Raw genomic sequence first — 13,943 nt, 5'->3', positions numbered from 1 at the left:
AAGTCGGGGTCCTCAAAAAGCTTTCCCTACTCCGCAGCCTTGGTCAATCGCATCAGAATAGGTTTTTTGCCGTAACAAAATCATAAGGGTAAGTACTTTAATATACTTGGTGTGTCTACTGTCCATCTTTGCAGGTTCCTGCCCTGAGTTTGTTGATGATGGGCGAGCTTCTAGATTCTAAGCAATGACCAGCAATTTTCCGGAACATGCCTGCATCGATTCAAACACGTAGAGTACTCACTGCCAGAGCGCCAATCGTCCCAAGGAATCTTTCGATCGACAGTCAGGGCAGCTTTTGTAGTCTGTTTCTAACTCGTCGAACTTTCGTGAGATTCCCACCGAAATCTGTAAAATAACGGTTTCAATCATTATTTCTAGTTCACAAGAGTACAATAATTTGTAATACATATTTTTATAAACTCACAGTTCAAATCACCATCACCATTACAGGTAATATTATTTAGGATTGAGTTGGCCATCGTTGAATGAAATTTAAGCTAAATTTATAACCTTAATTATTAAATATTATTGCTCACACTTGTTTTTTTCTGGGATTCACGATAATTTGCGGAAAAGAAACTTCTTTGACGATGTCAACTCTGTCAACTTGACAGTTGCAACCACGGGATCTTGGTGGATTAATGTGATGCATTACATAGGTGAGGCATAAAAGGAGTCGACATAAACCACAACAACAAAACTGGGACGTAACTTTTCAAACGGGCGTAACCCTGGATTTAAACAAACAGTCTATAGAGTTATCTAAGCCCGTTCGCACGAACACTAGCACGCCATTTGTTTTGCTGGCGGGTACAAAATTTAACCTCACTTTATTTCGTGTACGTACACGCAATACATGCGCACGTAGATAACTCTATTCCACTTACGTAAAGTTTACGTTGAGTGTGAATGTAGTTTCTGGACTCATATATGGAGCCTAACATTTCATTAGGGCACAAAACTTTAGTAAACAATAGTGTATCCCTTTCACTCAAATGCCAGTTTGCATAAGGTGAGAGAGGATACACTCTTGTTTACAAAAGTTTTGTGCCCTAATGAAATGGAAAGCACGATATATCACAGTATTTAGAGATTAACATCAATGTAACATTTCTAGGGAATTCATAAAAATCATATTTTTTCTTATTTCGTTCTTTAAAAACAATGCAGAATTCAATGGATGGAAATGTTGTAAATGTTGTGTTATTTATTTTATTATTTTATTACCGTTGCAAATATTTTTAAAGTTTATCTTCCTTGTCTCGGGTCAAGGGGAAGACCAAAAAATTGAAAAAAAAACATGACAAATAAAATTATTTATTAGTTTTGACATTTCAATGAAAAAACTATTTTGTTGTTGTTGTTTTACAATCACTATTTTTTTTTGCGAAAAAAAAACTATACTAACAGTGCATCGAAATTTTATGAAAATGATTATCAACGCAGGAAGCTGCATGTTTTATTTCATTGAAATTTTGATATTTTTGAAAAATATGTTTGACCCTGATTTTTCAAGCCAGGTTTTGCGACATAGACTTTAAAAATATTTTCAGCGGCCTAAAGTTTTATCGTGGGCGTCTATAATTAGAGTTCGCGCGCGCTGATATGACCGCAGGATAATGGCCACATGACAGCCGCAGAAACAAATTGTTGGCTGTTGTCAAAGGTTGCCTTGAGTTTTCAGCTGACTTTTGGAAAATATTCAAAACAAATCAAGTTGACAGCCAAATCAACGTAGAATTTGAGTTCAACTTGCTGATTTTCACACTGCGGTAGTAAGGCGGCTATAATCTCCTGTCAGTCACAGCGAAGGAGAAACGTGATTTTATCTCGCTATAAGCAATACTTTTTTTTAGTAAGGAAGTAAGGCCGTTGCAAATATTTTTCAAAGTTAATGTCGCACCCCTTCAAAATTTGTCCGAAAAATCTGGGAGCAAAAAAATATTTTTTCAAAAAACTTTAAAATTTTAATGAGAATAGACGTCTGCATTGATAATCATATTTAGCATGTTTGGGCTGGATTACCAATATTTTGAATTTTTATGAAATTCCAATGCACAGCACCGCAGAAACTTTTTTTTTAGCAAAATATTGAATTTTCGTCAATACTTAGATATTTTGGAAACTGATGATAACTAATGGTGTATAATGCATTTTAAAACACTTTTTTCATTCAATTGTTAAAACCGTGGCTCTTAAATTCAATTTTCAAACTATTTTATTTTTTAGGCCCCCCCTCGACTTTGAACAGAGGCGAGGGACAAAACGGCCTAAATAAATTTCATCGATTAAGTTACAAATGTATCGATTATAAACATTCTTCAATGATTTTTACTTTATATTTATCAGTAATTCTAAAGTATTTCCTATTTTCACCCATGAAGTTAAATTTTCTGTCAAGCTTCTGTAAAATTAAACATGACGATTGTAAAAGTTTCACTCCATGTCATCAGATGACATCTATAGTTTCGTTCAAATTACTTATTTGAATTCCGGGGGGACATATATTTCTTCATTTGTTAAATTTATCAAAACTTTATTAAAACTTCTTTTAGAAGAACTTTTTACACTTCTCTACAACGGTCAGTATGATTCTATACATTTTCGTACGTATTTATTTTTTACTCCTCAATTTGCGGAAAAATCTCAAACCTATCAAAGTCACCCCGTCACAGCTCTCGTGCTTTGACTGGTACCGTCATCAGGAGTGACATTGGGTCTGGGGTGAGATTGGGTCATACAAAATTGCTGAAATTTATACGACCCAATTTCACCCCCCAGACCCAATGTCACCCCTGATAACGGTACCTTTGACTTGAATTGGCTGAACTTAAAAAAATCCAGTTTTTATAATGCAAATTTGTCCTAAAACCACTTTACAGATTTTTTCGATTCATGTATACATAAATATAGTTATACAGATTTTCAGCGCTGTTAATTTCTGGAGCAACATTTGAAAGGGGCGGTACGACATTGCTCTTACGGCCTTTCATTGCACGCGTTTAAATGGGACGAAATGCAGTAAAAGCAATGTCGTACTGCCCTTTCAAATGTTGCTCCAGATTTTAACCAATTCCAATATGGCAACACTGTAGTCGACATTCGCGAATTACGACATAAACGCCCGAAATGTCAAACGTGTTTGTGTTTTTTTCTACAGTTTCTTTCATCTGTTTTCGCGTTTTTGAAGCAAAATCGTGAACATCCATCGCTTGGAACTCAATTTTGCAGGTTTGTTTTAGTTTTCCCCCGTACTTTTTGTGATTTAAAATAATTTCCTTACAGCACAATGCTCATACAATCGCGGCTGGACGGCCACATCGACCCGAATTCTGACGTCCAAGGCAGCGCCGGGAGAGCCGCAAGAACGGCTAGAATTCCTGGAAAGATCAAATTCAAGGCCGATCTGGATGGCCTTGATTTAAGTGGATATGGTATGTTTTTATAAATTAAGTGTTTTCCACACATTATTTCTGGACCAGCACGAGAAAACATTGGAATTAATCATATTTAATGCTGACAGTTCTGAGTATTTTTTTTCTACAAAACATAAAGTGCCTTTCAACCATTGCTGTGTTCAAAAAAGTAGTTACGCATTGTCTAATGATTTGAGACATGGTTCCAGCTGTAACATTGCTTATGTGCCGTTTTCAAATGTTGCATTAAAATTATAAAAAAATAATTAAAAGATCATTAGAAAACTCGTTATTTTGTACTTAGAATTCCTCTACTTTTTCGTTACAGGGATCGAGGCATTTTTGTAAAGGCAAACACGACTGGAAGTACCGAGAATTATGCTGACATTGTGATTTTGGCATGCACGAGGTTACATGATCACAAACTGAACGACTAGGTTTGTAAATACTTCAAATCAAGCAGACCATGATCAAACTATTGGCTCAGCAGTGTAAATCATTCATATCTTTCGGTTTGATAAAACGGTGAATTTGGCACGTAGGTTATTTTTTTTCCAGCCCTTATTTATGCAATAATCGTTAGATTAGCATCTACAAGACTAGTTGTTCCCAGTTTATTTTGTATATTTCTCTGTTGGATTTAGAATTTGACATTATTTACAAATTCTTTGCCTTTGACAGTTTAAATGGACATTACAGTTTTCCTTTCTGGTCAAACAAACGTACTTTTGAATATTTTCAGGTGCTAAATTTGACCATAAAGTTAATCAAAGGTGTACCTTTTATGCTTCGTAAGGCTATAAAGTATTTGAAAATTACATCAGATTCTAGATTCAACGGAGCAAAAAAAATTTTTGGTTGGGTAAATTTACGTAGATTTCATCGGAAATTTACATGTTTTCGTGACATTTTTGTTCGGCGCGTTTACATCGGATGGCATTTAAATTTCCGATGAACTTCATGTAAATTAGCATCATTAATGACGTGCACTTTTGGTACATCACAAATGATGTAAATTTACCCAATTTTTTTTTTCTGTGTAGTGCGTTCATGTGCCGCACTGCTTCTACCGTTATAAATTAATTTGTTTACGCTAGCGCACACTGCCATCTGTGGGTTATTCCCATCATCACCATCATTTCCCTCCGTTTGAAGTGTCTGTCGACAGACACTTGCAGAACTTTGTCTTGTCTTCACCCTTTTCAAAGGCTGGTATCCGACCTGGTACCATCCAGTCGAGTCCTGCCTGGCCAGATCTTGCTCGACCTATTCAAAAGTTAATTACAAAGTTTTTTAATAATTAATATTAAACATTGTACTCGCAATTTTCAAGTGCCTCTCATAAAGGAACGTGCCAAACTGAGCATCTTCTGGGAGCGAAAATGCTCTCAAGAGGTGGTGTGGGTGCTGTTTTCCGGTGGAGTTGCATCCGGAAAGTTCACTCTTGAACTTGGTTGGTACTTGCTCGCAGTTGTCCACCAAGCAGGAGATACTTTGCGCGCACTTGCGGAAGAACTTTTCCCGGCAGCTGCTGAATGGATTATGCTTAGGGCGGAATGAAACGGAGGACGCCACACCTTACCACTTTTTTTCCATTCTGAGAGGTTGACCCCGGCGGGCAAGGAAACGAACAAGTTGTAAATTGAAATTGAATACGGTGATGACCTGCTCTTGTCACCTTCGTCCTTCCGTTGGATGGCTTCTTGCTGGAAAAGCTGGTTACTTGAGCTGGAGTTGCTCGTTTTCTTTGCTTGTTTGGGAGTGAAAATTGCATTTATTCTGGTGGGTGTTTTCTTCCATTCCTGTGGTGAAACTTTTGTTTGTAAAGGAGTGCTAAACATGTACTTTAATGTTAATTTTATTATCAGACCGCTTTACGTTTTATCCACAATTTTTCATTTCGAGTGAAACATCCGCGATAATTCGCAACATGGTTGACCCTGCAATACGCGCACTTCACACGCGACTTGTGTTTTCGGTGTTTTCTAAAAGCTTCACACATTATCCTTCCATAAACCGACTGTTCTCGCAGCACATAAAAGCAAACGGTTATCATCACGTTCACCCCATGTTTAGATGACAGTTAGCTTTAGCTGTCACACAAACCAACACGCACATCTTCGCCGATTGCTGGTACGTGTGCTAATCTATATTTCTTCCGGTGTTTGTTTAGTCCCTTTCTCCAACTCCTACTTCACCCTCCCCAAAAAGCTCACAGGAGAAAAAACTTCCATATTCATCAGTGGAGGAGTGGGCGAAAAATAACATCAACAGTCACCCACAGCTGGTGTCGAAAATGGGTGACATCTTGACGACGGGGTTACTTGGACACACCGGCGGGAAAAGTGGCTGCTAATGGTCATTGTTGGCCTTGGGTTACTCCTCTCTGGGTCGCTTTTCCGCACCATTTGTAACCCATTTTCCCAGTTTTGGAACTAGGGTGGATTCTTGGAATACTATTTTCGTGAAGGAAAACAAGGCCGTCTATATGAAGTGTTTCTACACCGCATTCTCATTCTGGTAAACACAATTCAAGTAAGTTTTCTATATTTCTGAAATTTCGAATATCCAAATAATCGAATCGAACCACCCTAAACCAGCAATCCTTCCTTTCATAACACCTTCCAACCCCGGGTGATTTGCAATCTGGTCAAGTGGAATCGAGTACCCTGAGGGGGTACGACGGGAGGAAGTTCGTTATCGATTTGTGCCATCTTAATAGCTTGAAGGGCAAAGTTTGTGTGTTCCCATGGCCACTTTCGCCGCACTGCATTTCGTTATAATCCGTTTGAATATCCTCCGCCATTCCAGGGCTTAGATTACAAATGTGCTCTCTCCTCGAGGGGCTACAGAACTGAACTTCGGCGAAACTTTGGAGCAGAACGAAAGTAATTAAACTTTAATTGTTGGCAACCGATAGTGGAGTCTGAGTGGTTTGTGTTCTGACAGAGTAAATTTTAATAGTTTTGCAGGACTTTTGCTTGGTGAGGTGAGCGCTTGACGTTCGGGATCCTCGAACGACCTTGACGACTTGACTTTGAGTTATTGGAAAAGTTTTCTATACACTCACGTTTATGGTACGTCTGCTTATCGGCCGGAATGTTTCCGTTCGGTTCCAACCGGTCCAGATACTCCTCGGATGTGTAACCGTTGAAGGGCACTTTACCGCCACGATTGTGGCCATGTCCGTGGTGGTGGTGGTGGTGGTGCGGCAGATGGTGGTTATTGTGTTGCGTGCTGTCGTCGTTATCCTCCCTGGATATAGCTGCAAAAAATTGAGAAAAAAAAAAACATTCTGATTAACTCACAAATCAACAAAAATGTTTGCATTTATTTGCAAACTTTCCGCACTTCATCAAAAAAAGCTCAAACAGAATTCGTCAGAACCCAGAAGCAGCGCCATAATCCGCTGATAAAATCGATATCAATTTCGCACGGTCCATTGGAGAAATGCGAAACGCAACTCACCAGACCCAATTTCGACGGAATTTGATGAGTCAGTTTGGGTTCTGTTCCATCAGCTTTTATCTGCATGAAAAGGTTATTTTTTCCAATTCGCTAACGGAGAACCAATAGGGTTGATTAAACAACCTCCAATTGGAGCGATGAGTAGGACTTTTCGAAACCGAATAAAAAAAGAACTCAATTTTCCAACTCGAAGAAAAATTTGCTCTGCTAATTAATTGCCTGTCCAAAGTTCACATTGCCCCGCACTCAAAAGACGACAAGTCATTCTCGGCACCAAAGTTGACAGTAATTTAATTTTCCAGCTCAGTGACAAGATCAAAGCAGGACTACAATATAATCGATATCAAATGGAGCTTGCACAGATAGACACTCTAATTAAGTTTGGTTTGGATATTGCACATGCCAGTGTTTGCTGTCTGTTCAATTGTGTCCAGTAATGTACTGCCGAACGACTTGAGGCTATGTTTTGGAAGTCACATCACAAGATTAAATTGAGTGATCTAAATGGCAAATGGAGCAGATGTCGAGCTTTTGATGTGGAGATTTCAACAGAACTTACTCTTGTATCGATGCTGTCCTATGTTGAGAGCGATTTTATCAAGAGGGCGTTTTCTTTTGTGAACTACAAAAGATGTAATTTATTTAAATTTCCGTAGTGCAGACGATACGCAGAAACATTGCCGCGTATTGAATGCGCAAACTGCGACAATTGTAGCTTTTTCACCCAAACTACTGAGCAATATCTCGCGTGAAATGTGCAAACTGTGAGGGCAACTACGCTACTAACTCTCGTAGCTTCAATGCCTCATTTATCTATCGGAGGTTTCGCTACAGCTTAAAAACACTAGTTTCACAAACTCGTTTAACAAATCCTGTACACCACATTATGATGATCCTGTACGAACATAAAACAATCTCTCCGATAATGCTGATACGGTCCTTATCCATTCCCTACAAGCCATAACCAGCTCCTCAACGCTTTCAAATAACCATCATTTCCAATAGCCACGTGCTAGCCAGTGCAATCAAAGTTCATTCTTCGGAACAACTTTACCTTGTGCACGCGGCGCCGCGCCCAAGAATGAATGCCAACGTGTGTCCTTCATTTTCCAGAACCTTCCCCCCTACCTCCCTCCCCATTATCGCAATCTGATGGCGCTCAAGCTCTTCAGCTGGTGCGCTCCATTGCACTTGGCTTTCGATTATCTTGAACTACATTCTCGTGTTCCCGAGTAGTGCACTTGCTTCGAGGTCGATCCTTCTCCCCTTCACCGCCCTACCAGCCTTCAACTTTGAAAGAACATCGACCAAACGGCCGATGATGAGACGACGACGGTGGGCGTAGAGAAAAAGGTGAACCCATGAATGAATAATCATCTCCACGGGGCAATCACGAGTGCTATACCGTATCATCGTTACGGGGGCCGCCCTCCTTCCCATCGAAACTGCGGTGTGATGTAGCCGCATCGGTGCTAAAACTAAAACAACGCTCAAATTGCCATATCATCTCTATCCGGTAGCTTCTACAGCTGGTCCTGGCAACACGGTGTTCTTCGCCGCGTGTTCTGGAAGCCAGCTTCGGCTACTGCTGCTGCGGGTTGGATGATGGGAAAACTGGGTCAATTACTTGCATAAACTACGCGGTAAACTGGCTGGATTTTATTCTCGTCTTCTTTTTTTGCCCACCCATCGTCAACATTGGCCTACTGGCTCGTGCAAGGATGACAGGGATGTCATTTTCCGGGAGGGGAAAGTCGCTGCGAAATCGGTAATGCTTGTTTTTGTTTGTAGCTATTTTAAATAGTCAATATTCTGTCATCCTAACAGGTAATAACCAAAATTTTGACAAGCGGAGACTACATCAAGGGCAAATTAGGATTCATTGGGAAAAATAATGTTTTAAAACTACATATTATCTTTAAAACGAATCAGATTTTTTTTAAGCTACCTAACAAAAAGTCCAAAAATTAAAATTTTCATGTCCTTGAAAACATGAAAGTAAAATAACACAATCCTACATGATTTTTGCTCTGAGACTAGTATATAAAATGCTCAACAAACCTGGGATCGCTGGACCAAGTTCCGATTTTTTGAAGATGGTGTCTAATATGACGCTTTAAAACAGATTTTTGCCTTCCTCACCTCATTGAGGAAAGGCTATAAAATCACTCTAAAAATGAACTTCTTTATTCCAGCGATTCTCAACCTTCTTCTAGGCCGGTACCCCCTGCCATGTAAATCAAGTAGGCCCGGTACCCCCGTTGAGAATCGCTGTTCTAGACCCATCTTCACGTATACCTATCAACTTAGAATCAAATTCTGAACAAATGTCTGTGCGTGTGTATGTCTGTAAGTCCGTGCACCAAAAAATATGCACACGATTATCTCCGGACTGGCTGAACCGATTTGGTCTCATTCGATCCGTCTTGGTCTCCCACAAGACCCTAGTTGATATAATGAATTTTAGAGAAGTACTTCAAAACTTATGCTAAAAAACGGTCTTAGCTAAACTTCGGAGGATTGTAAAAAGGGTGGTTTTTGTCAGAAAACCTGTCATGCTATATATTGTTACAAAGATTTTTGAAAGACCTTTCCAACGCGTTCCAAAGATTGAAGATCTAACGATCCATGAAAAGTTATGAGCATTTAAGTGATACTCATACATTTTTTTGAGGCCGGATCTAAAAAAAATGATGAAAGAGTTGTCCGGATCTATCATGCGCAGCCATGCCAGAAATAAAGATAAATCTGTATTTTACAGATTTTTCGATTCCAAAAATCACAAAAATCTGATTATACAGTTTTTTTTAAATGATTATATTTAAAAATTTCAACAACTGAGTATTTGAATTATGCTTTAATATGATTAAAAAGCTTAAATCTGCTGTTGAAATTTTAAAATGTCTTTTACGGCTTCGAATTCGAAGAAAATACAGATATCTCATAAAATAATCCGGCATCGTTGGTCATGCGATCCATCGTTGGATAGGTAATCAAAAGACCTTTCTAACGAGCCCAAAATTGGAGATCTGACAACCCTATCAAAAGTTATAAGTACTTTAGTGTTTTATATACACTTTTTTTAGGCCGGATCTCAGATATTAATATAAAAGTAATTGTTATTTAAACACTGTTTAGAGAATTCAGTAAATGAATGTGAGAAAGGCATCAACCACCTAAAGGTGGATTAAATAACTTTTTTTCATACAATGTCACTTGTTTGTGATTTAATTTACCAATCTGGAGTTTCTGACTCTGATAACGGTTCTATGACTACGTTTGTTTGCAAACAAAATTTAGATAGCGACTATTTCAAAATTGCAAAAATTGTGTTTTCCAAAGATATGAACAGGAGGGCAGTACCTCCTGGCCAGTTCCGCCAGGGGAAATGGACACGGACCTCAAAGCGGTAAAAGGATAAAAACGAGAGTAATTTAAATTTAAATTGGACCTAGCCGGTCACTGGGCTACCCAACAACTCACAGATACCTACTCCTCTTACACGGCATACGGCGTGTGCGGTTGGCAGATATTATATACATTGCGGTTGGATCTGGCCACACGGCCATTTATTTTTAAATTAGGCACGATGACTCTCGGATGACGGTCCGGTCGTTTGCCTGGAGCTGTGTAAACCGGAAGGGACGGATGTAGATCATGGTTGTTGGAGGAGGCTTGGGAAAACCCTCGAGGACGACCCCGGTGTGGGGCTTTATCTAGTTCATGGCCCTTGATACACACGACCTGGCCCTGGAGATCCTCTTGAGATTTTCCGGACCAGGTGAGTATCATGGACCGCACCACGTATGGTGAAAGGGCACGAGAAATATGTATGCTCACGTAGCAGCAGCTCTTCCGGTGTACAAGAAGCCCCTTTCAGAAAACACTTGAAAAGTTGTTCTGATTCGTTTACCACGCATAAGCAACTTCTCGGGTCAATTTCGGAACCCGCTCTGCTGGAAGGTAAAATCCGCAAACCGCACAGGTTCTGCTGATTGAAATTTGCTTTTTAATGTATAGCACACGTTAACATGGCTTGTACACACGGACTGTCAAGAATCACTTGTCGACCCTTTACCGTGTAAAAATGTCTTCAGTTGGAGAAATTACGTGACCGGAAATATGGTACGTGTTTTTGGTTTCGTGTGCCCTGTTTGGAAGGAGGCGGTTGACACACCTCCCGAAGGCTGACGATGCACACACCTTTCAACTCAATCTTGTACCAGGTTTCATCTCAATCACCGCACCATTGTTCTTCAAACAACTTCAACAATCAGGAAGCACTTTGCGGCGACAGAAAAAAACGTGCAAAATCCTGGATGGAAAGTGCACTTTCATTACACTCGATGCCACACGGATTGTGGGACCACCTGGGGAAGGGGCAACTTCCGGTAACAATCACCCGCCTCTGATGAGGTTAGATGGTGTGAAAAATCACCGATGATGATGACCGTGTTCGACGTTTTACCTTACAGATGAATGATTCGGTGAACAACAAGCCAACACTAATATTAAAAATTTGTGCAGAAAATTTCTTCGTAGATTTTAAGGTTGGTTTGATTTGATTTTTCTTCAAAGCTAAAATAATACAAGAATTCCAATAAAATGTGTTGAGATATAGCTCCTAATTTTTATAAGTTTCTGTAATTTTCTAGCTTCGATTTTGGTCAATATATGTCTACTGGGTACACTTTTTAACTCGACGTTCACCAATCTGGACAAAACTTTTAGGAAATTTGCATCTATTGACAGTTCTAATTGAATTGAATACACCTCAATTTTCAGCACCACCACGTGATTTCGGTACAATGTTGTTTTTCCACTCTGCATTTAGTGTTTTAAAAATTTCACATCGGATATTATTAAGCAGTTGTACAATACTAATTATAATACTTAGCTGAAAAAAACAATACAACAAGTTTTTAAAACTGTATTATCAGTATTTGAAAACCCTGACTCGGATCACTACCATTTGGTCAAAACTCTTATCATAAGTCAACCAGTAAAAATTCCTGCGAAAACGAAACGCCAACTTCCTTTCCCAACGCAAAACTCTCAGGCGATTTGTGGTGGCTGCACAGATGAGAAAAAGCCAAAAAAACGAAACCAACTTAGCCATAAAACGGATCAAAGAGGGCACCCACGATTCTGGGTTCACCAGGAGCAAAAAAAAGTTACTCTTTCGGGAAATATTTTTCGGGACTTTCACCAGCACATGTGCCTGCGCCACTCGTTAGAGGTTTTGGGTTGTTGATACGTGAAGAATTATCATATTAGTAGCACATGTTTTCATTTTCGAAACTCGCCAAAATGATGCCCGTTCGTCCGTTAAGGTGGCTGGGTGGTTGACTGACCGGAAGTGAATGAAATGTGGGATATCATTTGCCGGGGAAATGTTGTGCTTTTACGACGGGGTTGAGCCTGGACGGAGTAGGGAATGTGGGAAAAACTTTTCCGGACGTCACGTCAATAATTTTCACAAGCTGGCTCGTAAATAGTCTGGCCAATTTTCTCCTTTGTCCAAAAGTCTTGGGGTATTGTGGGGTGGTCCAAAATGTATTCAACAACTTTAACTTCTACAAAAGCGATTCAAAATGGTTGTACTCAATGAAATTGTATTTTTGTGGGCGAAATAAAATTCTTTTTTTATGACCTTATTTGATCATTTTGGCATCTGCAGCAAAACAAGATTTTTGAGCACCCTATGCAAGTCGAGCTTTTGTTACTGCCAGCACCTTTACGGTTGACCAATTGAGCCCCTTGAGGCTGCTGCACTCTGGTAGAACCTGCTGTGTAAAGGGTAATGCAATAGATGTACTCTGTCTTGTTTAATAAAACATGTGAGGGTGGTCAGAATTTCGTCGGCATCTCCGGAACGTGCTTCGACTGCCAAAACGAGCAACAATGTCTGGACAGACAGAATCGATTCACTGACCCTCAGCATCCACTTTGCTGTTTCGTTGCACCGTTGAATCTACAGGATAATTTCTGACAAATAAGTCCCTCGAAAAACAAACAACCCCAGCACTTTTGAAAAGCGCGAAAGATGCCGTAAAATTAACTTCCTTACGACACCGAACTGTCAAACACAAACGCTGCCAGACAACGCAAATGATCGCATTTTAATGAACAATCTCGGAAATGTCTGCAAACTGCGCGCCGTAACAGCAGCAGCAGCAGATGCCAAGTTCACAATCATTAGATAACAAAACAGCCCATTGAGTGGCAGGAGAACTACTAACGCCGCCGTTGTTAATTCTTGACATATTTGACCTTTTATGAAATTATTAAAAACACGACTTTTTTGCACTTATTTGAAAGATATCATCATGGATATCATACAAATTTCAATCGTTAAAAAAGTTGAATAAGGCAACACAGCACCATCGCAACAAATTCGAGGACGACAAACTGCTGCAGCGGCAACAATAGGGCGTAAAATTTAATAACAGCCACTATCCCAGCCTTGGTTGCAGTTTAGTTCAGTAGCAAGCGGCGGCAGCAGCATCTGCTCTGCTGCCCTCAATGCTAATGATGCTGATGAGTGGCTCCGAACGAAAGTGAAAGTAATTAGGTGCGCAATGGAACGTTTTGCAGCAGTAGCAATTGCACCGGGTTTAAGCTAGAGCAAGAGGAAGTTTTGCTCATCACAGCCAAGCCATGCAAGCAATCCGGAAGTTGGACGGTTGAGAGCACTGTGGGAGTGATAACGGGAGCTGAAGATGTGCAGCAGATTACCTTGGCATAGTAGTTGTTTGTTGTTTTCACTGACAGTTTAATGGAGCGATTGTCGAGTTCTCACATTGGAATGTTAAACAGGTTTTTTTACGAAAAATATTTTCATTCTCAGAGTTCTTAAATGTCTACAGAACTACTTTGTAATTCAAATTTAATCTATCTAGTCAGAAATATAATATTTTGTCCAATCAAATCAATCATCTCTTTTTTCAAAAAGATCGCAAAATAACACGATTTTTTTTAAGTTATATCATTGAAAATCATAAGATTCTGAGATATTGGTATTTAGAAAAAATTTTTTTTGGGTGACCATTTGAAGAA

General features: G+C 39.6%; 1 protein-coding gene and 1 long non-coding RNA gene across 2 annotated transcripts in view; one reads left to right on the top strand and one right to left on the bottom strand.

Annotated features, from left to right (window-relative positions):
* The window catches only part of LOC6040611 (cyclin-dependent kinase 14), a 242,186-nt gene that overhangs the window by 61,121 nt on the left and 167,122 nt on the right, over positions 1-13,943 (bottom strand). Inside the window, exon 3 of the mRNA XM_038259731.1 lies at positions 6,487-6,681. Coding sequence (XP_038115659.1) covers positions 6,487-6,681 — 195 coding nt within the window. The remainder of the gene's footprint in view (positions 1-6,486; positions 6,682-13,943) is intronic.
* On the top strand, positions 3,187-3,957 carry LOC119768755. Its single transcript, XR_005278205.1, has 3 exons — positions 3,187-3,231; positions 3,286-3,434; positions 3,745-3,957. It is a non-coding gene; the product is annotated as an uncharacterized LOC119768755 (long non-coding RNA).

Source organism: Culex quinquefasciatus, chromosome 3, assembly GCF_015732765.1.
Source record: "Culex quinquefasciatus strain JHB chromosome 3, VPISU_Cqui_1.0_pri_paternal, whole genome shotgun sequence".
Classification (NCBI taxonomy): Eukaryota; Metazoa; Arthropoda; class Insecta; order Diptera; family Culicidae; genus Culex; species Culex quinquefasciatus.
The sequence above is the reverse complement of the archived record's forward strand: the minus strand, read 5'-3'. Positions and strand labels throughout refer to the sequence as shown.